General features: G+C 41.3%; 1 protein-coding gene across 1 annotated transcript; it reads left to right on the plus strand.

Annotated features, from left to right (window-relative positions):
- The first annotated feature begins 292 nt into the window (after positions 1-292).
- On the plus strand, positions 293-6,117 carry LOC129856694 (gap junction delta-3 protein-like). Its single transcript, XM_055924430.1, has 3 exons — positions 293-2,841; positions 3,001-3,088; positions 3,208-6,117. Exon 3 carries the CDS (start codon positions 3,460-3,462, stop codon positions 4,375-4,377), a length of 918 nt encoding a protein of 305 aa, XP_055780405.1. The 5' UTR covers positions 293-2,841; positions 3,001-3,088; positions 3,208-3,459; the 3' UTR covers positions 4,378-6,117.
- The last annotated feature ends 20,676 nt before the right edge of the window (positions 6,118-26,793 follow it).

The raw sequence follows: 26,793 nt of genomic DNA on the forward strand, positions 1-26,793 counted from the left end.
GGTTATGGGCTTAAAAACTGAAGACACCTGTACCATGTCAGATATAGAGTTTAAATGTATTCAATTTTGAGTTTGCATCCCAATATTACATTTCATATATAGTGGGGGGAACATGTATTGGATACACTGCCAATTTTGCAGGTTTTCCTTCTTACAAAGCATGTAGAGGTCTGTCATTTTTATCATAGGTACACTTTAACTGAGACGGAATCTAAAACAAAAATCCAGAAAATCACATTGTACGATTTTTAAGTAATTAATTTGCATTTTATTGCATGACATAAGTATTTGATACATCAGAAAACCAGAACTTAATATTTGGTACAGAAACCTTTGTTTGCAATTACAGAGATCATACGTTTCCTGTAGTTCTTGACCAGGTCTGCACACACTGCAGCAGGGATTTTGGCCCACTCCTCCATACAGACCTTCTCCAGATCCTTCAGGTTTCGGGGCTGTCGCTGGGCAATACGGACTTTCAGCTCCCTCCAAAGATTTTCTATTGGGTTCAGGTCTGGAGACTGGCTAGGTCACTCTAGGACTTTGAGATGCTTCTTACGGAGTCACTCCTTAGTTGCCCTGGCTGTGTGTTTCGGGTCGTTGTCATGCTGGAAGACCCAGCCACGACCCATCTTCAATGCTCTTACTGAGGGAAGGAGGTTGTTGGCCAAGATCTCACGATACATGGCTCCATCCATCCTCCCCTCAATACGGTGCAGTCGTCCAGTCCCCTTTGCAGAAAAGCATCCCAAAAGAATGATGTTTCCACCTCCATGCTTCACGGTTGGGATGGTGTTCTTGGGGTTGTACTCATCCTTCTTCTTCCTCCAAACACGGCGAGTGGAGTTTAGACCAAAAAGCTCTATTTTTGTCTCATCAGACCACATGACCTTCTCCCATTCCTCCTCTGGATCATCCAGATGGTCATTGGCAAACTTCAGACGGGCCTGGACATGCACTGGCTTGAGCAGGGGGACCTTGCGTGCGCTGCAGGATTTTAATCCATGACGGCGTAGTGTGTTACTAATGGCTTTCTTTGAGACTGTGGTCCCAGCTCTCTTCAGGTCATTGACCAGGTCCTGCCGTGTAGTTCTGGGCTGATCCCTCACCTTCCTCATGATCATTGATGCCCCACAAGGTGAGATCTTGTATGGAGCCCCAGACCGAGGGTGATTGACCGTCATCTTAAACTTCTTCCATTTTCTAATAATTGCACCAACAGTTGTTGCCTTCTCACCAAGCTGCTTGCCTATTCTCCTGTAGCCCATCCCAGCCTTGTGCAGGTCTACAATTTTATCCCTGATGTCCTTACACAGCTCTCTGGTCTTGGCCATTGTGGAGAGGTTGGAGTCTGTTTGATTGAGTGTGTGGACAGGTGTCTTTTATACAGGTAACGAGTTCAAACAGGTGCAGTTAATACAGGTAATGAGTGGAGAACAGGAGGGCTTCTTAAAAGAAAAACTAACAGGTCTGTGAGAGCCGGAATTCTTACTGGTTGGTAGGTGATCAAATACTTATGTCATGCAATAAAATGCAAATGAATTACTTAAAAATCATACAATGTGATTTTCTGGATTTTTGTTTTAGATTCCGTCTCTCACAGTTGAAGTGTACCCACGATAAAAATTACAGACCTCTACATGCTTTGTAAGTAGGAAAACCTGCAAAATCGTCAGTGTATCAAATACTTGTTCTCCCCACTGTATATCACAGAAAACTGAAATATAACAAAACCGTTCATTTGACATAGAAACACCGGATTTTAAGCAGGTTTAATAATAATGTTTATTAATTATGAAAAATATTACAAACATTCCACCCATGAGGCCACTAGAGGGCGAATTGTTCATTTGACTGCAGGAAAGAGGTGTAGGCTATTTGAAAATTATAACAAAGTCAGGGACTGGCCGGCCCACCCAATCCCAATACAAAAGCACTCACAGCTGTCGTATCAGTAGGTCTACCAGTGCCCACTGGGCGCAGACTTCAGTTCAACGTCTAGTTTTGATTTACATTTGGTTGAGTTGTCAACTAATGTGAATTCAACGTGAAATCAACAAAACATTTTACCATGTCATTGGATTTAGCTTAACATTTTTGGGGAAAAATATGAAATTCCCTTATGTTGATGGCTTTTTTCAAATCCAATCAGTTTTCCATCAACTTCATCACATTATATTTTTTCATTGAAATTACGTGGTAACAACATTGATTCAACCAGTTTTTACCCAGTAGGTGGTGTATTGATGCTGGGGTGTTCCTGTGTTCTCCCTTGTGAACTGCTCAGGCCGATTGGGAAGTGCTGACTCTTCCTGCCATTAGGAAAAGCCGTCATCAGTCAAGAGTATGTACTCTTGAGTAAACATTAATTATGTTTGTGTACTTTGATATCCCAGATAGGACATGACAGGAATTTCCTTCCTCGTTGACGCCCTAGCAAGCGGACTACTAAAAGCCAACCATTATCACTGTCTAACGTGGAGTTAGACTGTGGTAATAGTCGGCTTGCTAGGAGAAGCACACTGAGGGAACCAACACAGGTTGGCTCCATTTTTTTGTCATTGCACCTTTAATAGATGGATGATATAATGCCTAATGTTTAAAGGTTTTTCTACGGATCTTAGTTCTTTTTTATTGACTGGCAATATTTTGATGACTCATTGACTGCTACCTATTGATTCAAGGCTGCCTCAGGCAGAAGTACCAAATCAAAGAAGGCACCTGCCCACATAAACAAGGCACCCAGAGTGTGTATGCCAGAGGCTAAAGAGTACTTCTACCAGGCTTGTACAGGAATCGGCTTATTATGACGATCTACCATGTATATGGTTGAAAAGTTTGGTATGTTCTCTGAGTATGTTTAACCTCTATGTGAGCAAGTTAAATATTTGTGTGGGTCGTTTTGTATGTAATATTAAGTACATTCAATAATATACCTATATTGTTTTGCCTATGTGCTTCTTAACTAATCAAAACCTCTGTTCTTCAATGTCATTTAAGATCACGAAAGGAGCAGGGGTTTTCACTGAATTGGTTCATTTCCTAAGGCAGCTTAAAAGGAGTTGAAGCAACTTCTCATCTAATACAGGTATTTGCTTGTGTTAATTAATTAAATGTAATGTGGATGAGGAAATATATTGGAATAGCTATCTTTATTTAAAAAATCAGCATGTTAAACAATCAAATATTTGATCTGTCTTGTTTCAGGTCATGTGAAGGATACACGTCCATGGAATTAGCCTTTGATCTGTAAATCACCCTGTTCAGATTTTATCATCAGTTTTAGTATTTCTTAAGGAAGGGCTTGTGAGCAGACTTGGCATTTTGACTTGACAACCCTGTGTGCCAGTAACTCATGAGGGATAACTATTTCTGAAAATGGACTGAATATAAGTTCCACTAGACCTCCAGAGACCCCCAGAGAGCCAGGAAGAATAGCCCAGGCCGAGTCCTCGCATCATGGGTGAGTGGAGCTTCCTCAGCGGCCTCTTCGATGCCCTCCAGGTCCACTCCCCTATGCTGGGCCGCTTCTGGCTGCTGCTCATGCTGGTCTTCCGCATCCTCATCCTGGGCACTGTCGCCGGCGACTTGTTCGAAGACGAGCAGGGGGAGTTTTCCTGTAACACACTGCAGCCGGGCTGCAAGCAGGTGTGTTATGATGATGCCTTCCCCATCTCCCAGTACCGCTTCTGGGTGTTCCACATAGTCCTCATCTCCACGCCATCCCTCATTTTCCTCATGTACGCCATGCACCACCACAACAAGAGGACCATGCAGTTAAGCCAGCCAAGGTTCAGCCAGCTGATTAGCAACCCCGCCAGGGAAGAGCGCCACCTCCGACAACTCTATGTTATAAATGTGGCCTTCCGTTTGGTGACAGAAGTGGGATTTCTGATCGGTCAGTGGTGGCTGTACGGCTTCCGGGTTGAGGCCCAGTTCCCATGCAGCCGCTTCCCATGCCCCTACACGGTGGACTGCTTCGTATCACGCCCCATGGAGAAGACAGTCTTCCTCTGTTTCTACTTCGCCGTGGGAGTGATATCTGCCTTGTCCAGTTTCGCAGAGCTCGTCTACGCTTCATTGAAGTGGTTCCGTCCCACCGGGGAGCAGCCAGAGGAGCGGGTATGCAACTGTCAGAACCTCCGGAACCTGCAGCAGGAGGAGGCGGAGAGGGGGATGGAGGAGGAGGAGGAGGAGGAGGAGAAGAAAAGGAGAGGAAGGACCATGTCCGAGGGTGGGAGTAGTAGCGTCAGAATGAAGGGAGGGGCAGTGAGGGGCAGCACCAGCAGGAAGGTGTCCAGCATTGGACACAAGAGCATCGGATATCAGGGCAGCAACCAGAGCACCAAAACCAGTGTTTCTCCTATATTCATTTAGCAGGAGTGGAAATTGTTGCCACTGCTGCAAAAAATTATGTAATTTTTGGTTTTAATATATATTTCTGCCAGACACACTTTTAAATGGATAGTCGTTGACTCAATGACTGGAAGTCTATGGGAACAGCTAGCATGTCATTGCGCTAACGCTAGTAGAAATTCATCCCCCGCTACCCTTGCCACCACTGCTGAAACAAATCCTAGGGGAAACACTGAAGACAGTTACGGTGTAATTTAGATTCATTTGAAAGAAATCATATGTTCAATTAGACAGTGGATTTCAGTACATTTTTATTTGATTTATTAGGTTCCCCAATCATTTCTCTGGAAGTAAATGCACTCTCCAATTTCAATTAGACCCAATAGAGCTCATGCTGTCTCTCTAGCCCTCCCTCACCTCTTCTGTTTGACGGTGATACCCTTCTGCTGCAGCGACTTCTCATTGGCGAGCTGCAGGAGGGTAATCTCTTTGCGACTGATCAGGCGGATGAAGAAGGCCTTCTCCAGCAGCTTGTCCGGGGTGATGCTGAAGCCAATGACGACAGCCAGTTATTGCATTGTTGGTATTACTACAATAACGGTAACTGCAGTAACAACTTTTTCCCTTTTCGATTACAAGACAGGGAAATGAGGGGAAAGGAAATTGGCCCACACTTAAACTTATTTTCATTGGATTTACACAAATGAAGGCCCTGTGATAGGCTAGTTCCTGTCCACGGGGTGTATTTGTAGATCAAACTGCATCACGCTCACGCTACGTATACAGGAGGTGGGCTCCTGCCAAATGGGCCATTCTGGCTTGGACCAGGCTACTTACTTACTTTATACAAAGGAAAGTCATGTGTAATGTAATGTTATTAGGTTACATGTAACAGGTTTGCAATTTCATGCACTTGGAGTACTTTTTTTGTTTATTTTTGTTGTTATTTAGACACAAGTTATTCCCCTAAAATGAACATAAAGGAAATACTATTTTCTCTAATGTAAAGTGTGGCCGGAAAAGATTTGTGTCAATACTCCATACAGGAACTGCTTGGAGACAAGACCTGTAAAGAAGTCATAACAAGACTGATTGGTCTAGACTCCAGAGGATGTATGAACAACAGGGGGGACTGATATTTGGAGCATGTACACAAAGAATCTCTGAAGTGCATATTGTATAGGCACTGTCATAACTGTGGCTCCATGGTTTTCAATAAGGCCTTCCTACATGTTTAGATTGATGGCACATCCAGCCAATGTATTTCAGGATTCTTGTGTGTGGACAGTGATATTTTCCAATGGCATTCAAATGTGCTGGAATATACCAAAGTATTTTGCTGTTGGCGTTACAGCAATGTCTTATTCATCTTGATCCATTTTATGCAGAACAACAGCGAGTTAAAATGAAGTGCAATACAGATCAAATAACTTGAATTTAATATACTGTAACTTGGTATGTGTGGTTTCTATGAATCTAGTGTGCAAAATATAACCTACATGAGATCCATGATTACGTCATTTTCACAATTTAATCTCTGCCCGACTGAACCTTTGCACCGGTGGAAAGAGCCTGCTACACAGTACTATGTAAGGTTTTCCGTTAAGAGTGAATGAAGAATGTTGCACACTGTCTGATACCATCGGTATTGTGAGACTGAGTAATATCTTCTTTTCACTGGCAGTGAAACGTGTGCGCATGAATATGCACAGGGGTATGCAAAGGTGTTTTTGTGACATGGAAATAAATGTTTTAGAATCAGTCTTGTGAACCTTTGTCTTATTTTAAATATATACAGTTTGTAGGACTCTCAAAATAACATAGATGTGCCTTTGTTATTACAACTATGTAATCTACTTGAATGCAAGATGGAAACACCTTTCATTTCCCTTTCTCATCGAGTGGAGAAGCTAGACCCGACCAGTAAGTGGTATCTGTGGACTCAGCTTGTGTCTTTTAACTGCAGTGTGAATCAGAGAACAATAGGGGTCAGCAGAGTCAAAACTGTGGCCTGGCCTTGTTTCTCATAGGCTGCGTTTAGACAGGCATCCCAAGTCTTATATTCTTTTCTGCTAATTGGTGTTTTGACCAATCACATCGGATCTTTTTGCACCAGATATTTTTCAGAGCTGATCTGATTGGTCAAAATACCAATGAGTAAAACAAAGATCAGAATTGGGCTGCCTGTCTAACGCAGCCAGGATATATCAGAATTATACTCAACGGCAGTTACACTGAACATGACACAAACTGCCTGGGTTTTGAGTCTTTCAAAATGTTTTCATACCCCTTGACTTATTGCACATTTTGTTTTGTTGCAGCCTGAATTCAAATGGTTTATATATATTTATTTTCTCACCCATCTACACACAATACCTCATAATGATAAAGTGAAAACATGTTTTTAGACATTTTTACTCATTTATTGAAAATGAAATACAGAAATATCTAATTTTCATAAGTATTCACACCCCTGAGTCAATACTTTCTAGAAGCACCTTTGGCATCGATTACAGCTGTTAGTCTTTCTGGGTAAGTCTAAGAGCTTTCCACACCTGGATTTGCCCATTATTCTTTTCAAAGTACTTCAAGATCTGTCAAATTGGTTGTTGATCATTGCTAGACAACATTTTTCAAGTCTTGTCATAGATTTTCAAGTCGATTTAAGTCAAAACTGTAACTCGGCCACTCAGGAACATTCACTGTCTTCTTGGTAAGCAACTCCAGTGCAGATTTGGCCTTCTGTTTTAGGTTATTGTCCTGCTGTGTCTGGTGGAAAGCAGACTGAGCCAAAAAATACATATATGGGGAGTGGTACTCAGTAATGTGCTGTATTGGATTTGCTTCAAACATAACACTTTGTATTCAGGACAATTATTTTTTTTCAGTATTACTTTAGTGCCTTGTTGCAAACAGGATGAATGTTTTAGAATATTTGTTATTCTTTACAGGCCTCCTTCTTTTTACTCTGTCAATTAGTTTAGTTCTGTGAAGTAACTACAATGTTGTTGATTCATCCTCCATTTTTTCCAATCACAGCCATTTAACTCTGTTTGGCCTCATAGTGAAATCCCTAAGTGGTTTCCTTCCTCTCTGGCAACTGAGTAAGGAAGGACACCTATTTTCTTTATAGTGACTGGGTGTATTGATACACCATCCAAAGAGTAATTAATAACTTCACCATGCTCAAAGGGATATTTAATGTCTGCTTTTAATTTAATTTTTACCCATCTACCAATATTTTGTATCTTTGCAAGGCATTGGTAAACCTCTCTGGTCTTTGTGGTTGAATTTGTGTTTGAAACTCACTGTTCGACTGAGGGACCTTAGAGATCATTGTATGAGTGGGGTACAGAGATGGGGTAGTCATTAAAAATCATGTTAAACACTACTATTGCACACAAAGTCCATGTAACTTATTATGTGACTTGTTAAACACATTTTTACTCGTGAACTTACTACTTATTGACTCAAGACATTTCAGCTTTTTACTTTTTATTATTATTATTATTTTATTTTTTACATAGTAGAGTAAATAAAGTGCTACCATAATTTGTACACAGATACTAATATGAATTCCTGTTCACACTTTACAATAAGGTAGCGCTAAATCTCTTTCTTTTGCAGTTGTAAACCACTTATAGTAACTACTTTACTTTTGAAACCCCTTTATTAATGAAGAGTTCTTTAAAATAAGTGTTACCAAATTATTTTTTGTGAGGAATTAACAAAATTGATTGTTGATGTATTTGAAATATTAAGAAAAGACAAAATAACATTTCTTAAATGTTGTAATAATTTCTCCAGTATCATGATTATGAAAAGCAAAGGTTAAGTAACAACTCACTTTTTATTATGTATTAAATAAATGTTTTATTGTCACACAGGACAAGTGCAGTGAAATGTGTTGTGTTACAGTGTCAGCCATAGTAGTATGGCACATGTGGAGCAAATGAAGATTAAGTTTACCAAACAAGTTAACCCCAGACTTTCACTCTTAAGGCAATATGTGTGATTTCTATTTTTTTGTCCTAAATCAAATGAGCTTACAATATAACATTGAGCCATGTATTATCAATATTTAATAAAAGGCATCTTTCAAATAGGCTTGTAAACAAAATGTAAGAAAGTTTTGCACAATGTATGGACAACTTCCAATGTCAAGGATATTACTAGCTGTTATAAACTCTCAAAAGGCTTTATGTTACTTTGTTTGAGAAACAGCCAATTGAGAAACAGCCTTTTCTAAAGACTGACGGGTCCAGTCCATGGAAATGTGGACGTCACCTCAGTCGCTTCAGTAGGCTTCTGTAGCATGTTGCTGGGTCAGGGGTTTGAACAATGAGGCTAGGGATTCTTTAGGTTTGGTCAGGTATAAAATAAAGGGTTAACCAGGTAGGAAGTCTGTTCAGGAGCAGAAACCAGCAGTACAGTTAGCAAACATGTATAACACTAGAATAAACATGGGCAAGGTAAGCACTGGGAAGGCTTCTTGTATGTTTAAAAAAAATATATACTTTAAATTCTTGTTAATCTAACTGCACTGTCCAATTTACAGTAGTAATTACAGTGAAACAATACCATGTTATTGTTTGAGGAGTGCACAGTTTTGAACATGAAATGTTATTAATAAACAATTTAGGCATATTTGGGAAGTCTTGATACTACATTTGGAACAGAAATGCAATGTTTCATTGGATCAGACTAAAACTTTTAACATACACTGCTGCCATCTAGTGGCCAATATCTAAATTGCACCCGGGCTTTTTTTTTTACGGTTGTTTTTTTCTTTGTATTATCTTTTACCAGATCAAATTTGTTATATTCTCCTACATTCTATTCACATTTCCACACACTTCCAAGTGTTTCCTTTGAAATGGTACCAGGTCCTTGCTTCTGGGCCTGATCTACACGCAGTTAAATTTGGGTATGTCATTTTAGGCAAAATGTTACAAAATATATATCATAGTTGGTTACCAGTGTGACTGAATAGCATCCAACATTTTTGTTTCATACAATTGTTTAATTAGGGATTCACAAAAAAGCTGTGAAACCTATTGTTATTTTAGATTTATTTTCCTTTACATCAAATAACTCCAGCATAGACTGGTAACTTTTTTTCTAATTCGGCAAACGGAAACTACAGGCCATGAGTAACTTAGTCAAAAAGAATGGCACTGATTGGCCTGTAGGTGGCAATAAGTCAAAGGGTATGAATACTTTCTGAAGGCAATGTACATATCAATGGAGGCTGGTGGGAGAAGCTATAGGAGGACGGGCTCATTGTAATGGTTGGAATGGAACGGTATCAAAAACATCAAACATATGGAGACCATGTTTGATTCCGCTCCTTTCATGCCACATCAGCCATTACAATGAACCCATCCTCCTATAGCTCCTCCCACTAGCCTTCAATAGTATATATATATAAAATAAATTATTGTTGTCGATAATTCTAATGTTATATCTTCTAATAGTAACTGTATCCACTGGTTAAATGGGAGAGAGTGAGGTGGTTGCCATCTTAGAGCCCATTTCTTTTTCAGCAGTTATCTTCTCTGGTTGAATGAAGATATCCAAGAGGCTATCATCATTAATAAAAAAAAGAGTCACCTGGTAATATAAATGCTTATTTCAGATCTTGCAACGTCCTCAAGCCATTACTATCCATGATATTACCAAGGGTATGGATTACGGATACCGCATTTGGACCATTGGGGTGATGTGAAAGGCTGTCTTCCCGATCGCAAGACATTATTGTTTAATATTGGAGTCTGGGTATGCCATTTAGTTCCTCGATTGCATAGTTTTTAAATTTTGCGCCAAATAGAAATAGTTCGAGCAAAAATAGGGCCATAGCATAGTTTACATTGTTTAAGAGATAGTAGATCAATGAACACCACTTCTTCCAGTGCAATGGGAGCCATCATAGTTATCGCTATTCTCAGCCAGGGAGCGGAAGAGTCATGTCTCAACCAATTTATAATTGGGCGAAATGCTAGTACTTGGAAATACAATTTGAAGTTTGGAACAGATAGCACTCCAGAGTCTTTCCCTCTCTGTAAATGTGTTAATTTAATCTGGGGTCTCTTACCTCTCCATATACATTTTGAAAATGCACTGTGGATTTTATCCCAATAGCAAGAAAGGCACATGAAAAACAATTATGCCAGTAGAGCGACTGGGATGTTAGTACATCTACCGAGGTCTGGTTGAATTGATTTGAGCATTCTTACTTAGTTAAATGAAGGTTAAATAAATAAAAACATTTTTTTATTTATTATTCTGTTTAAGTTTTTGGGAATGGTTTTATCTAAAGTATTGCCTGTTGTTACTATAGCTGAGGGATTGGCATATAATATTTTAATCATATTAATGAAATTGGAGCCAAGTCCCATTATCAGGTTTAAGGTATGACCCAGATGCAGACAGTGTCAAAGAAACAAAAGTGTATTTCTAGTACAGGGGCAGGCAAATGACAGGTCAAAGGCAGGCAGAGGTCAGTAATCCAGAGAGGGTGCAAAAGGTCAAGAACGGCAGGCAGGCAGTCTCAGGGTCAGGGCAGGCAGGGGTGTATAATCCAGTGAGGTGGGACAAGGTATAGAACAGCAGGCAGGCTCAGGCTCAGGGCAGGCAGAATGGTCAAAACCGGGAAGGACTAGAAAACAGGAGCAAGACAGACAGGAGCAGATGAACAAACGCTGGTAGGTTTCACGAAACAAAACGAACTGGAAACATACAAACAGAGAACACAGGAATAAATACACATGGGTTAATAGGGAAGCTGGGCGACACCTGGAAGAGGGTGGAGACAAGCATAAAGACACGTGAAACAGATCAGGGTGTGACACCCAAGTGTTTCAAAACAGACCAAAGATACAGTAGGATCATTGTATAAGCTTTTTCAAAAGCTTTTTCTGCGTCAGATACTATAGCAGACCATAACCCAGCAGCTTACATAATTTTAAAATTCAAACAGTATCTTTGAAACCTACCAATCCGGTTTTAGACAATTTCACAGCACTGAGACTGTGCTTGTCAAGGTAGTGAATTACCTACTGCCATTCTTATTAGGAGGTTGGAAGACTTGGTTGGTCTACGAGGACAGGTTCTTAACTGGTTCAAATCCTACCTCTCTGAGCGCTAACAATTTGTTCAGCTAGGCAATAATTTATTTGACGTACCAAGGTTGAATTTGGTGTTCCTCAAGGTTCTGTGCTTGGACCCCTTTTATTTTCCTTATACATGCTACCCCTTAGTAATGTCATCCACTAGCACAACATACACTTTCACTGCTATGCTGATGACACCTAATTGTATTTTAAACCAGACGATACTTTACAGTCAGCCTGCCGTGCATAACAGATGGTAGTAACTGGATGGTTTTAAACTGATGATACTACTTGGCAACAAGAATCTCACAAACAAAGTTTCAGCGCTCACTCTCAACATTAATGGTTGTCTCATTACACCAAACATGGACGTTAAAAACCTTGGTGCTACCTGACCCCGCCCTATCTTTTCACAACCACGTAAAAGGCATATCCAAAACATTTCCAGTTTTTTCACATCACTCAGCCAGATGCCGAAAAATTGTTCCATGCGTTTATTTCATCTAGATTAGACTATTGCAATGCCCTCCTCTCAAAACACTGCAGCTCGCATTTTAACCAACACTAGAAAGCACATCACTCCAGTTTTATCTGCCTGAATAGTATGTCTGATTTTAAGATCTTCCTCTTAATATTTAAACCTCTGCTTTGCCTTGCCCGGTCATATCTGACAGACATGCTCGTTCCACACAACCCAGTGAGGGAGCTCTGCTCCCAAGGAACTGGTCCGCTTACTGTACTTAAATGCAGAACCAAGGCAGGGGGCGGAGCATTCTCTATCAAAGCTCTTCAGTTATGGAACAGCTTGCCCTGTCAGGTAAGAGGGTCAGACACCATTGAAGTTTTTTAATCACTTTTAAAACCTCACCTTTATAGCCTTTAAATCAGTGATTGTTTTCGGCATCCTCTGTGTTTTATGTTATTTTTTTGTTTTGTTGTTACTTTTTACCTCGCCAATTTCATGATATTCAATTAGTAGTTACAGTCTTGTCCCATCGTTGCAACTCCCATACGGACTCAGGAGAGGCGAAGGTCAAGAGCCATGCGTTCCTCTGAAACACGACCTTGCCAAGCCACACTGCTTCTTGACACACTGCCCGCTTAACCAGGAAGCCAGCCGCACCAATGTGTCAGAAGAAACACCGTACAACTGGTGACCGTATCAGCATGCATGCTACCGGCCCGCCACAGAGGTCGCTAGAGCGGGATGGGCCAGCCAAACCCTCCCCTAACCCGAACAATTGTGCGCCGCCTCATGGGTCTCCCGGTCAGGGCCAGGATAGTGACGCCTCTAGCACTGCGATGCAGAGCCTTAGACCGCTGCGCCACTCGGGATGCCCTGGTTTATGTTTTTGTTATTCATACTTTTTCCTGCTTCCTTTTACTTTTTTTATTTTATTGTTTTAATGTAAAGTGAGTTGTGATTTTAAATGCACTTTAAATAAAGTTTGATTTGATTTGCTACATAGACACAGGGAATGGAAATTGTGGTTGTGACATACTTAGCGAATAATCATTCTACCCAAGGTACGTTTTTTTTACCCACCAAAAAAATGCTAAACCCTTATGTTAATCCTTATATTAATCACGTATAATTATATCATGCATAATATCCTGTGCATAGATATCAATATTATGCCTTGATCCTGTCGATTCCAACATGTTGGCCTACGTTGTCAGTTCCTTGTGATTATTCGTCAAATGATTAATGTTTGTAAAACAGTTTAAATCTCCCAACTTTCTAAATCTCCCCATGAAGTATTTCTAGCTCAAACCTCCTCCCTCTCAGCTCCCTCTATCTTTTCCCTGGACACAGCATACAGTATATGCAGATTGTGAGGAGGTGGTGCAAGGCTTTGATGTTTCATAGAACAGAATTGTAGATGTCTTTTACATAACTGCTCCCTCACTGGAGGAGAGGAAAAGAGAGAGAAAAAGAGGATTATCGGCCTAAAGTTTTCAACACTCTCTCGACTGGCTGGCTGTCTCCCTCTCTCTATCTTCTTCCTCTCTTTCCCATATGTCTCATCCTCTCCCTCCCACCCATCTCTCTCCCCTTTCTCCCTGCAACTCTCTCTCTCTCTCTCCTCTTCCTCTCTCTCCCATATATGTCTCTCATCCTCTCCCTCCCCCCTCTTGCACACCTTTCTCCCCGCTCATCCTCTCCCTCCCCCTCTCTCTTCTCCCTCTCTACTCTTACCCCCACTCTCATCTCTCTCCCCTTTCTCCCTGCAACTCTCTCTCTCCTCTTCCTCTCTCTCCCTCCCCCCTCTTGCCCACCTCTTTCTCTCCGCTCATCCTCTCCCTCCCCTCTCTTCCCCCCACTCTCATCTCTCCCTCCAACTCTCTCTCTCGCTCTGTGAATCCTTGGAGGCTCCTATACGTGTTTCTGTCTGAAGTTGAATTTAGGTTGGCTGTTTGAGTGATTCCCTCTGTAGATTAGGAAGAGGGGAGAGGAAAGAGAGGTAGCATATTTATCCCTCTCCCAGGGTATTTTCTTCCCGAGCCAGACGTCTCAGGGATCCCCCAGTCAACACCTGTAGCCCCCTCTGCCTTCCTCTAGGCTGGGGTTCAGGACTGTTGCAGTACACTGACAGCTCCATGTGGTTGACAACCAGCTGATATCTTGGCACCTCTTCCTGTATATTCTGTCCAGAACTGATATTAGCCTCCAAAGACACAGGATGTGAATATGTACTATTCAGTGATGTGCATGGTTGACTATTCCACATTGTCATGAAGTTGCCCTGTTGGTGATGGTTATGACCCCCATAAATACCTTTCCCCATTTCTCTCTCTACTCTACAGAATGGACTCTTGGAAAGCCCTTTGTTAACAAAGAGAGAGTATTGTAACATCAAAAGGTTGGGGAAAAGAAAAATCTTTATGTAATCCAACCAGTTGAAAGTATCAGTTGGTACTTAAAAAATACGATGTCAGATCAGTTGTCGTCTGAGACATTATTACTGATGATAGGATAGCATAAACTATATCTTGGAAGTCTATACATTCTAGTTATCAGATTCACATGAAATTGTACAATTTAAATGTTGAAATATGAAACTATTTGTGAAAAGATGAAACGTAATTTTAGTTTTTAAAATGAGAGAATTGTTTTCATAAGTAAAATATGCTTAATCAGTGGCCACGCCCACGTGAATAGACATTGGTTGGAAATTATGAACCAACCCCTTTTCTACATTTCTATAAGAGCCCCCGCGACTCAATGCACAGCGAACTAAGCCTACCTCAGCGTAAGCTCTGGTTGCGAATGGTTGAACGACTACAACCTAACGAAATTAACATTGTGTTCCCGATGACGTGAGGACTGATGTCCATACGTTTAGAAGGATGAATTTCGACTATACCAGCCAGAATATAGCATGAGCTTATACTATGGCAACTTGGTATGAACTTTGAACTCTTATTCATTTTTGAAGTGATAGATCCTAGACGTCGAAGTTATCAGCAGCAGCTGTAAATGTGCGTGGCCTTGGAAAGGACAAACAATCTCTTCAGAACGACAGGGTACTACAATGTATCCGTTCTACCACACGACGACAGACTACAACGTATCCGCCCAGAAATATTTTTCAAAGGACAAGGGAGTTCTCTGCTGGGCAACCCAGCCTTCCATCTTCGACCAATCTATCGAAGCGCAGGTCAGAGTAAATATAGTTTTGCATTTTCCTTTTCCGAATGGGCGGTTATTTAGAATGCATAAGATTCTGTATTTACGATAGCATAGCTTCATAAGGTCTGATAGAGACCCAATCCTTTTGTTCGTCAGTCTTGCCGCGTTTTCATTCAAACCCAACCCCCTTTCTTTGTGTGACGATTAATAATTGACTGCTATTGATATAAAAGATTACCAGGTATTTAAGAGTTTATTCGGAAGACAACAGCTCTATAAACATTCTTCCGTGGTGCCCCAACTTTTGGGTAATATTTGGGTAATATTACCCCAATCAGGTAATATTAATTACAGAGAATTGATTTGATAAAATAGCATGTCATATATCACTTAATCCATAGTAAAGACACAACAACATTTAATGTGACTTCAGTAACCATACAAAAACCTCTTAATGATGCCTAAAATGACATACCCAAATCTAACTGCCTGTAGCTCAGGACCTGAAGCAAGGATATGCATATTCTTGATATCATTTAAAAGGAAACACTTTGAAGTTTGTGGAAATGTGAATGTAATGTATGAGAATATAACACATCTGGTAAAAGATAATACAACAAAAAAACATGCGTTTTTCCCCCATTTCCCGCGCATTTCCCCCCCATCATCTTTGAAATGCAAGAGAAAGGCCAATTTTTGACTTAGGAATCTACGTGCAATTTAGATCTTGGCCACTAGATGGCAGCAGTGCATGTGCAAAGTTTAGACTGATCCAATGAACCATTTAATTTATGTTAAAACATTTGTGGCAAGAATGCCCAAATGTGCCTAATTGGTTTATTAATAACTTCAAGTTCATAACTGTGCACTCTCCTCAAACAATAGCATGTATTCTTTCACTGTAATAGCTACTGTAAATTTGACAGTGCAGTTAGATTAACAAGAATTTAAGCTTACTGCCAACATCAGATATGTCTATGTCCTGGGAAATGTTCTTGTTACTTACAACCTCATGCTAATAGCATTAGCCTATGTTAGCTCAACCATCCCCGGGGGTCCCACTGATCCAGTAGAGGTTATTAACATGCATGTGAGTGTACCATATAGTGTGTGTAGGCTAGATATAATGGTCTAATGCAGGCTTGGGCAATTCTTTTCCATGGAGGGCTATATTATAATAGATTTCTGCCACCGCGGGCCAGAATCATGTTACAGGATTATACATCATGTGTATGCCTGTGTTGACAGATATATCTACTGTAAATCACATCCAGATATGCTACTTATTTAACTTTTTTAACATGCACAGAAATAAACCACATCCATGTTCTCATTTGGTAGGTATTTTCATTATTAAACATGCAATGAACTACACGGAGGGAAAAGTCCACGGACAGAACTCTTGTTAACGAGTATGCACAAAAACACAAGAAAGAGATCTCAACATTACATTTAAACCACTCAGTGTTAGGAGTGAAGTCTCTGATGGGCATTGACTAGAGCAGTGAAGCCAGGTATAGTTTCTGACGTTGCTATGGGCAGGATTGCTGAGAGGTGAGAGTCAGTAAGAGATGATCTGTGCCATGACTTGTTGTATTTCATCACTGAACATGTCTGTTCACATACATAGGTTGACCCAAACAGTACAAACATCTTCTGAGCATAACTCCTAATCTTTGGAAAGTTTTGTTCATTGAGAGATGCATAGAACCACATCAGTGACATTGTTTTGAATAGTTCTCCAATCACTGCATCAGACTGAAGATCGATAAGCTCAAGTTGCAGGTCAGTGGGAGTGTTATCCACATTGAAGGTGAAAGGAGAGGACACCAACAGCATGTCATTTTCCAACACTTTGAAATCCTCAAAACGGCGAGAAAACTCACCGTTCAAAGCACGCAGCAGCGATGTATACTTCTCCCGCTGGTCATCTGATAGGGAACAGACTACTAGTGTCGGATGGTGGGTGAGATTGTTGGCTTCTACTTGGCGGGTCGGGAGAAGTCATTATCCCTTGAAGGTTTTGACAAGGCTGTACATCTGATGTGCAAAAAGGCCCCTCCCTCGTAGTTTGGAATTCAGTTCATTCAAGAGGGTCATGATGTCCACGGTGAAGGAAAAATCAGCCAACCATTCTTTATGTTGCAGTTGAGGGAAATCCACATATTTTACTTTCATTTGCAAAAACTCAGCAATCCCAGACTTCAGGTCCCACACCCTTTTAAGCACCTTCCCCAAACTCAGCCATCTCACGTTTGTGTGGTCGGGGAGATCTGCATGACCCGACTCTGTCTCTTCCAACAGTGAGACAAACTGCCTGTGGTTTAAAGATTTTTCTCTTATGAAGTTTACCACTTTAGTGACTATATCCACAACATGGCTCATTTTCAGAACACATTTACAGAGCACCTCCTGATGAATAATGCAATGTAGGAAAATTTTCTGATCTGGGTTCAGCTCAGCTACTTGATCTTGTATCCTTTTCAAAAAGGCCAATGTTTTTTCCTGTCAGGTTTGGGCACCCATCAGTGGTCACACTGGATAACTTTTCAAAACTCAGTCCCAGCTTTGCCATACACTTATTAACCTACTCCAATAAATGTTTACCTGTGGTTGTGCTCTGCTCTGCATTGAGCAAGCTCCTCTGTCATTTCAAAGTCTGGGGTTATGCCTGGTAAGAATATCAACAACTGCTTTGTGTCACGTGCATCACTGCTCTCATCCAGGACCAAGGAGTAATAGGTGAAATATTTTACCTTGACTTTCAACTGTTGTTCCATATTCTCTGCGATGTCCTCAACACGCCGTGTCACTGTTCGTCTTGACAGGGAAACATTTCCTAACAGCTCTTTCTTCTCGGGTCAAAGTATTGCTGCAGAGTCAATTAAACATTCTTTAATGAATTTGCCCTCAGCGAATGGCTTGCTATGTTTAGCAATTTTGTGGTACAGTACATAACTAGCTTTTGCAATTCCGTCATGCTGAATGCAGTTTTGTGAAAAGTCCTTGCTACTTTTGCAGCTGAGAAAGCAACTATTTTGATGCGCTTGCCCTCTGCTCAGAAGACATATTCCGATATTTCTCTGCATTCTTCGTCTGGAAATGTCTGGACAAGTTGTAGTCTTTCAAGACAGCGTTGCTATCTTTGCACACAGCTTTCCCTGATATCTCAATCAAGAAATATTTCGATGTCCACTCTTGCTGGAACACCCTAAATTCATTGTCTACCTTCCTTTTTCTTGAAAAACTAATTTTTGCGCAATTTCTAGCTAGCTACTATTTGTGGCGTGTGTGTCAGCCTGTCAGTCACTGTCCTCGTGCAGTTACTATTAATACGTGTCTTCAAAATAAATGTCCCACAAGCGGTGGGAGTTACATCATTACACAAAGGCGAGTATTTACTGGTCTTTTAATTTGAATAAACAAATACGTTTTCCAAAACTTTACAATCGCAAATTCTTTATGTGATCTGAGCATGATTCCGCGGGCCGTATTGAATCAGGTCGAAGGCCGCATACGGCCCCCGGGCCGGCCTTTGCCCAGGCCTGGTCTAATGAATGTAACCCATGTAACACCTAGCTTAGTGCCTACCATAGAATACAATGGCTAGAACAGCCAAAGCCCCTTTAATTCTACTGTGGTAGTCCCTCTGGCCTCTGACCCCAGCCATAGAGCCACAGAGCCCGGGGTACTGCTGTCCGGTTCAGCTCACTGGAGAGTACTCCTCAGTCTATGGAGTAGCTAGAGAACACGGGTCACTCTGCTGTATCCTCTCCCTCCCTTTCTCCTTCTCTCCCTTCCTCTTTTATCAGAACCTCAGGACTGCTACTGTTTAAAAGTGGTACCACTCTTTTTCACCTCTCTCCTAGAAATCATGTTTACATCCAACCATTTTTTGGAAAGTATTACCTAACGCATAACAAAAATAAAGACAAGCCTGATGGAAATGGCAAATGGGTGGATATTATTTTGTTAGGGAAATACAGTTGAAGTCGGAAGTTTACATATACTGTCATGGCCGTTGAATGAAGAGGACCAAGGTGCAGTGTGGTAAGCGTACATATTACTTTATTTATATGACGCCAACAATAAACAATCCAAAAAACATTAAGCTAAAGGCTATAGTGCCAACAAACAAAGACAGGTTGGAAAAAGGGCTACCTAAGTATGGTTCTCAATCAGAGACAACGATACACAGCTGTCCCTTATTGAGAACCCTACCTGGCCAAAACATAGAAATACAAATAATAGAACGAAAGAACATAGAATACCCACCCAAAATCACGCCCTGACCAAACCAAATAGAGACATAAAAAGGATCTCTAAGGTCAGGGCTTGACATACACCTTAGCCAAATACATTTAAACTCAGTTTTTCACCATTTCTGACATTTAATCCTAGTAACAATTCCCTGTTTAAGGTCAGTTAGGATCAACACTTTATTTTAAGATAGTGAAATCTCAGAATAATAGTAGAGAATTATTTATTTCAGCTTTTACTTCTTTCATCGCATTCCCAGTGGGTCAGAAGTTTACATAAACTCTTTGAGTTAATTGAGTGTATTTGGCAGATGGAATAATTTATGCAGAACTTCACATGGTTAAGTGAATGGTGACGAGCTTGATGCAAATATCCAATTAATATTGAGGGTGTTATTTGTATGCTGGGGACATGATGATCGTGTTTGCCTGCCAATTATTAAATATAAATTATCTTGCTCTTATTCTACCCTCTTCACTTTATCAGCGAACTGTTGTCTAGAGAGCATGCACTAAGACAAGATTGGCCAAGTTAGCTTCACAGTTTTTGTGACAAAACCATCAGTAAAGTTGAAAATGTGATGGAAATGCATTGAACTTCTGTGTTTTATTCGGTACATGGAAACATATGCGAAAAAGTGTTCATGTGCACTAAGTCATCACGCACAGCTTTTCATCCGCAACAAGACAGTTTGATGGAAACCCTCCTATCTGTTAAAATGTGATTTTTTAAAACGTAGATATTTGAGAGTGTGTGTGTTTGTGCGTGTGTCCTTGTGCGCTCATATGTGGACCTATGCATGTCTGTGTCCATGTGTGTCTATGTGCATGTGTGTGTATGCGTTCGCGACCTTGTGCACTCATACGTATGTATATGTCCTTGTATATTCATTTGTAGCCCTGTGTGTGTGTGTGTCTGTGTGTCTGAGTGTGTGTGTGTCGTCCTTGAGCGTGCATAACTGTGTGCGTTAGTGCGGCGTGCAGTGTGCAGAGCCTGTCCAGAGCAGTGTGCTCAGCAGTCGTGCTCGGCAGCACACTAACGCGATGTGACAGGGCAGAAATACCAGCTCCACCGCCCACGCCCACACATCATCTCCTCTCCCCGCGCTACACCCACTTCCCATTGGCTCCTCACCTCCGATGCTCTTGTCTTCTGCTTGGAGACAGGAGGACCTAACCTCCACCTTCCTATCTCTCCATCCCTCTATCGCCTGTTCAACCAACTTCACACCATTAGGCGTAAGTCCAGGAAATGTTAATGTCATGTGGTCTGTGGTAGTTGGTATTAGATCAAACACATCAAACTAATGGTGGCCATGAGTTTGATACCATTCCGTTCAATCCATTCCAGCCATTGATGTCAGTCAGCTCCCCTCCATACCCGTCCCTCATTCTCTGAAGGCATTCTTGTTATTTTCTTATTTCTTCCTCCTCTGCTTGGTTGCTTCACAACAGGCCAAGGTGACAGTCATATAGCATGTCATTTGAACTTTGTGGCTGTCAATGATTTGACCTCTGACCTTTAACCCTACGTGTGTTTGATGAGTGCTGTAGAATAGATCATAAAATTTGAGCGGCCATCAGTGGTGGCTGGTGGCACTTTAAATGGGGAGGACGGGCTCATAGTAATGGCTGGAATGGAATCAATGGAATGGTATCAAAAACCCATCAAACACCTGGTTTTCCATATATTTGATACCATTTCATTAACGCCATTCCATCCATTTATTATGAGCCGTCCTCCCCTCACCAGCCTCCACTGGTAGCCATACATAATTCTTATCAGTTCTTGATTCTTACCTAATAAGCAGTGTATTTTAAAGCTGAGTGGGGAATAAAAAGGCAGATCCCACGAAGCAGAAATACAAATACTGTAGAAGCATTGCTCTCTTGACATTCAGATTAAAGGATGAAAGCTTCGATATTAAGTACTCTGCCTCTGTGCATACTGGTGTAGGTTATACCATTTACTTTAAGGATGGTGCCCTTTAAGAAATGGCCTCCTCATCAATTTGACAATCATATAACATGTTATTTGACCTTAGTAGTTGTCAGAATTTGACATTTCACCTACTGTAGAATATACAGCACATCAGCATGACACATTAAACACCTGCTGCGCCCTGTGCTTGAAACCAGCTCTCTGTCTCCCCTCGTGTTCATTACAGTTACTTGATCTCTGTGAGGCATTTATTTGGGCTGCAATCTGAGGTGCAATTAATTGCAGATTTCTGAGGCTGGTAACTCTATTGAACTTATCCTCTGCAGTATAGGTAACTCTGGGTCTTTCTTTCCCCTGGCGGTCATCATGAGAGCCAGTTTCATCATAGCGCTTGATGGATTTTGCGACTGCACTTGAAGAAACTTTAAAAGTGCTTGAAATTTTCCCGAATTGACTGATCTTCATGTCTTTAAGTAATGATGGACTGTCATTTCTCTTTGCTTATTTGAGCCGTTCTTGCCATAAAATGGACTTGGTCTTTTACCAAATAGGGCTATCTTCTGTATACCACCCCTACCTTGTCACAACACAACTGATTGGCTCAAATGCATAAAGAAGGAATGGAATTCCACAAATGAACTTATTGTATACCAGGTGACCAACTCATGAAGCTGGTTGAAAGAATGCCAATAGTGTGCAAAGCTGTCATCAAGGCAAAGGATGGCTACCTGGAAGAATCTCAAATATAATTATTTTTTTGATTTGTTTAACACCATTTTGGTTACTACATGATTCCATATGTGTTATTTCATAGTTTTGATGTCTTCACTATTATTCTACAATGTAGAATGAGTAGGTGTGTCTAAACTTAGGACTGGTACTGTATATACTGTATACAAAATGTTAAGAAACGTGGAATAGACGTTGAATTGACGTCTGTGCCCAGTGGGTTGATTCTTACCAAATAAGAAGTGTATTCTATCGTTCAGTTTGGTTATAAGATGGAAAATCCCCTGAAGCACATGTAGAAGTAGAAGCATTGCTCCCTTGACATTCGCTTAAAAGCTTCTATATTAAGGAGAATGCTCTGTTTTCTCCCTTGACCTTCTCTTAAAAGCTTCTAAATTAAGATGAAGGCTCTGTTTTCTCCCTTGAGCTCGGTCCTTCTAAACGGTTCTTTTCTGTTTCCTCATCTCTCTCCTCCCTTTCTCTGTACTGTATATGTACTCTTCCCTCCCTCCCTCCCTCCCTCCCTCCCTCCCTCCCTCCCTCCCTCTGTGCTGTTTTTCTCTCTGTCCTCTGGAAAAGGAGAGGGCAGCATGCAGGCATGGTGTGGATCACTGAACTTTAAGACAGCGCCTCTGAAGCCCTCCATTTCTCTAGATTACGGTTTCGAAAGCTCTTAGTGGGATGCAGGGAACTGATATGATGTTCTGTTCACTGCTTTTGTTAGTGTACGGGGGCTACTGCTCATGTTGGAACGGTGTATTTTCCATTTGTGCTGCTCATATATAACATTGTCCGTCTCCCCATGTGCTTGTCATATGTATGGTATTAACTTGTGTTTCGATATCCCTTTGTTGTTATACCCTCTTCAAACAAAAATATTGGGTTTTGCAGAATGCTGTGTATGCATGTAATACTACTCTTTGACCTTAGTGCTTGGATAGAGGTCCATACTTTCGACTGCATTCTTCACCAGTCCAGTGGGCGTATTCCGCAGCTCTTCCTCAGTTCATCTTTTTTTTGATTCCTCCATTCTGTCTCCTTGTCTCCTTCTCACCCATATTGGAGGAGAAGATCCAAGCTCCCTCCCCTCGGACCTTCTTCTCCCATGTGTTTTGAGAATCAGACGAGGAGGAAAGAGCATGCGAGGAATCTTAGAACCATCAATTAAGAAAGAGCCTGAGCCTTCCAGGAGCCCCTCTGCTGTCCATTGCCCAATGTAATGACTTGATCGCCTAAGTGGACGTATAAAATGCTATTTGTAAGCTGTGGGCAAATTGGGGTAAATCAGGAAGAATTGGAACAGCCCTGCAGAGTGTGATATGTGGTTGTCTCTCCTAGCTATCTTAAGATGAATGTGCTCATTTTAAGTCGCTCTGGATAAGAGTGTCTGCTAAATGACTAAAACTTTTTCTCCAGAAAGTGTGCTGCTTTTGGCCAGAGCCCTGGACTATTTTTTGATTTAAATTTTATCGAACCTTGATTTAACTATTGAGGGAATAGGGTGTATAATTTGATATGTAGCCTTGGTAATAAACATAACTTGTGAAATGAAACTGTAAATACATTTGTTTAATTCCTTCCTGAAAACCCGCTACACAGTTATTCTTTAACTATTCACATGTAAGAGACCAATTCTGAACATGACATCTACCAGTAGGTGGCGATATTGGCTTACCTGTTCTTAGGTCAAACCCACAACTCCTTGGAAGCAATTGAGCCCTTTCAGAAACTTTTGGCGTGCGTGTGTGCGACCGTACGTGTGTATGTCTGCACTGCACTGTGTGAGGATGAGGATCAGAGAGTTCATGTAGTATGCCGACGCAAGCATGTGACAAGCAAGGGAGTGCATTTTTGAATTTCAGAACGTTTGTGCTCATGTTTCCACGTCTGTGTGTGACCTGTCTGTCCTCTAGCCCCGCTCTCTTGGCAGGTAACCTTTAGTGTCTGTGTGCCTGCCTGCCGGTTAGCGAGCCGCACTGAGCCATGTGGTGCGCCCTTGCCCTTGTCCTTTTCTCAGGGTTCCGGGAGATGTGATGTGACATTGGGGGTGAGGAGGAAGAGGTGTAGTGGTGGAGCTAGGGAGGTAGGTAGTCCCTATCAGGTCTTTGGTAGTTTCTCAGTAGAATAGTCCATATACAGGCAGCCAAGCTTACAGCTAGATTAATCCATATGACAGTACAGGCAGTGTACAGAAAAGCACAAAATCACATAGATAGGCCTACACAGTCACAGAGTCATATATTGCTCTATACTGTATATGGCTTATATATGGTAGGATGTCCAATCAAAAACATTATGACCAATGGGTAAAATATGTTAATACTGTAGATACTCACCTAGGAAAACCAGTGTTCCAAAACTCATGTCTCCATCATAATGCGTTCAAAAGTTATTGCCGTTTTTACCCTTGTAGGATGACAAAGTTTAGGGTGACTAAATCAATGAAGGCCAGACAAAAAAAAGTGGTAACAAATCTGGAAAATAGCAGAAAGGAAAACTGCCAGGCTCACCGTTGAACTTGTCATCTTTCTTCTCGAATCCGGAGGACATAAAACAATATAGAGGCAAGATAGATATCGATTTTGAGACATGACGTGTAGTATTTTCATATTTTACTATACAGTTTTCATATTAATGCAAAATTCCTCTTATTTTTCAAAGATTCCTCAGAAAATCTGTGAAAATCTGTGAAATGTCAACATAGCAGTGAGAGTACCGCAAGCGGTATTATTTTCAAAGCCTGTTACATTTAATTCAGCTCGTGTCATGACAATAATTATGTCGCTTTTTTACGACCTGCGGAAACAACTTTGCACACAAGCACCACAACATGTAAAATCCTCAAAAGTCTTCTTAGATACGAGCTACAAGCTTGGCACACCTGTATTTTGGGAGTTTCCCATTCTTCACTGCAGATCCTCTCAAGCTCTGTTAGATTGGATGGGGAGCGTTGCTGCACAGCTATTTTCAGGTCTCTTCAGAGATGTTCGATCGGGTTCAAGTCCGGGCTCTAAATGGGCCACACAAGGACATTCAGAGACTTGTCCTGTAGCCACTCCTGCGTTGTCTTGACTGTGTTCTTAGGGTCATTGTCCTGTTGGAAGGTAAACCTTCGCCCCAGTCTGAGGTCCTGAGCGCTCTGGAGCAGGTTTTCTTCAAGGATCTCTCTGTACTTTGCCTCGATCCTGACTAGTCTCCCAGTCCCTGTTGCTGAAAAACGTCCCCACAGGATGATGCTGCCACCACCATGCTTCACCGTAGGGATGGTGCCAGGTTTCCTCCAGACGTGGCGCTTGGCATTCAGGCCAAAGAGTTCAATCTAGGTTTCATCAGACCAGATAATCTTGTTTCTCATGGTCTGAGAGTCTTAAGGTGCTTTTTGGCAAACTCCAACAGGGCTGTCATGTGTCTTTTACTGAGGAGTAGCTTCCGTCTGACCAATCTACCATAAAGGCCTGATTGGTGAAATGCTGCAGAGATGGTTGTCCTTCTGGAATTTTCTCCCATCTCCACAGAGGAAATCTAGAGCTCTGTCAGAGTGTCCATCAGGTTCTTTGCCACCTCCCTGACCAAGGTCCTTCTCCCCCCCCCCGATTGCTCAATTTGGCTGGGTGGCCAGCTTTAGGAAGAGTCTTGATGGTTCCAAACTTCTTCCATTTAAGAATGATGGATGCCACTGTGTTCTTGGGGAAAATTTCTTCGACCTCATGGCTTGGTTTTTGCTCTGACATGCACTGTCAACTGTGGGACCTTATATTGACAGGTGTGTGCCTTTCCAAATCCTGTCTAATCAATTGAATTTACCACAGATGGACTCCAATCAAGTTGTAGAAACATCTCAAGGATGATCAATGTAAACAGGATGCACCTGAGCTCAATTTTGAGTCTCATAGCAAAGGGTCTGAATACTTATGTAAATAAGGTATTTCTGTTTTTTCAGTTTCAATACATTTGATAAAATTTCTAAAAAACTGTTTTTGCTTTGTCATTATGGGCTATTGTGTGTAGATTGATGAGGATTTGTCTTTATTTAATCAACTTTAGAATAAGGCTGTAATGTAATAAAATGTGGGAAAAGTCAAGGGGTGTGAACACTTTCCGAATGCACTGTATTATACAGTACAGAAATCCTTACCCATACTGCATTCAACAACAGCACATACTTCTGGATACACGTGAACACGCATCGGTTGAAGCCAATATGATTTAAGTCTCTTTGGATAAAAGCGTCTGCTAAATGGCATAAATTATTTGTATTATTATTATTTTATTCACTCACATGGATTGATACATGAATACAGAATATTTCTCTCTGTATAACAGTTGGACAGAGTCCAATAGACCCTTTTACCCCTCCTGCAACAACAACCCCACTACTCAAACTCAAAGTCAGAGAAATGGGGAGGCATTTAGGCGCTGCACACAGATGGGTAGAAAAAGTGAAATCTATTAGTCTGACAGGCCTCCTAGAAAGCCCAGACATCCTCCTGGGAACTGCTGGGAACGCTTAGCGAAAACCAGAGAGGATAGAGAGAGTGGACCGAGCAATCTGAGGGCGAGGGAAGAGAGAGACAGAGATATAGTGAGAGGTAAAGAGAGTGAGAGGGGGAGGGAGGGAGAGAGAGAGTGAGACAGAGAGATTTGGTCAAAAAAATCTGAGCGAGAGTGAGAGCGAAAGAGTGTGTGTGGATGAGAAAGATAGACTATTGTAAATACAACCCATATTTATGTTTATTTAACTATTTATTTAACTATTAACTA

Source organism: Salvelinus fontinalis, chromosome 1 (assembly GCF_029448725.1).
Source record: "Salvelinus fontinalis isolate EN_2023a chromosome 1, ASM2944872v1, whole genome shotgun sequence".
NCBI classification, from domain to species: domain Eukaryota; kingdom Metazoa; phylum Chordata; class Actinopteri; order Salmoniformes; family Salmonidae; genus Salvelinus; species Salvelinus fontinalis.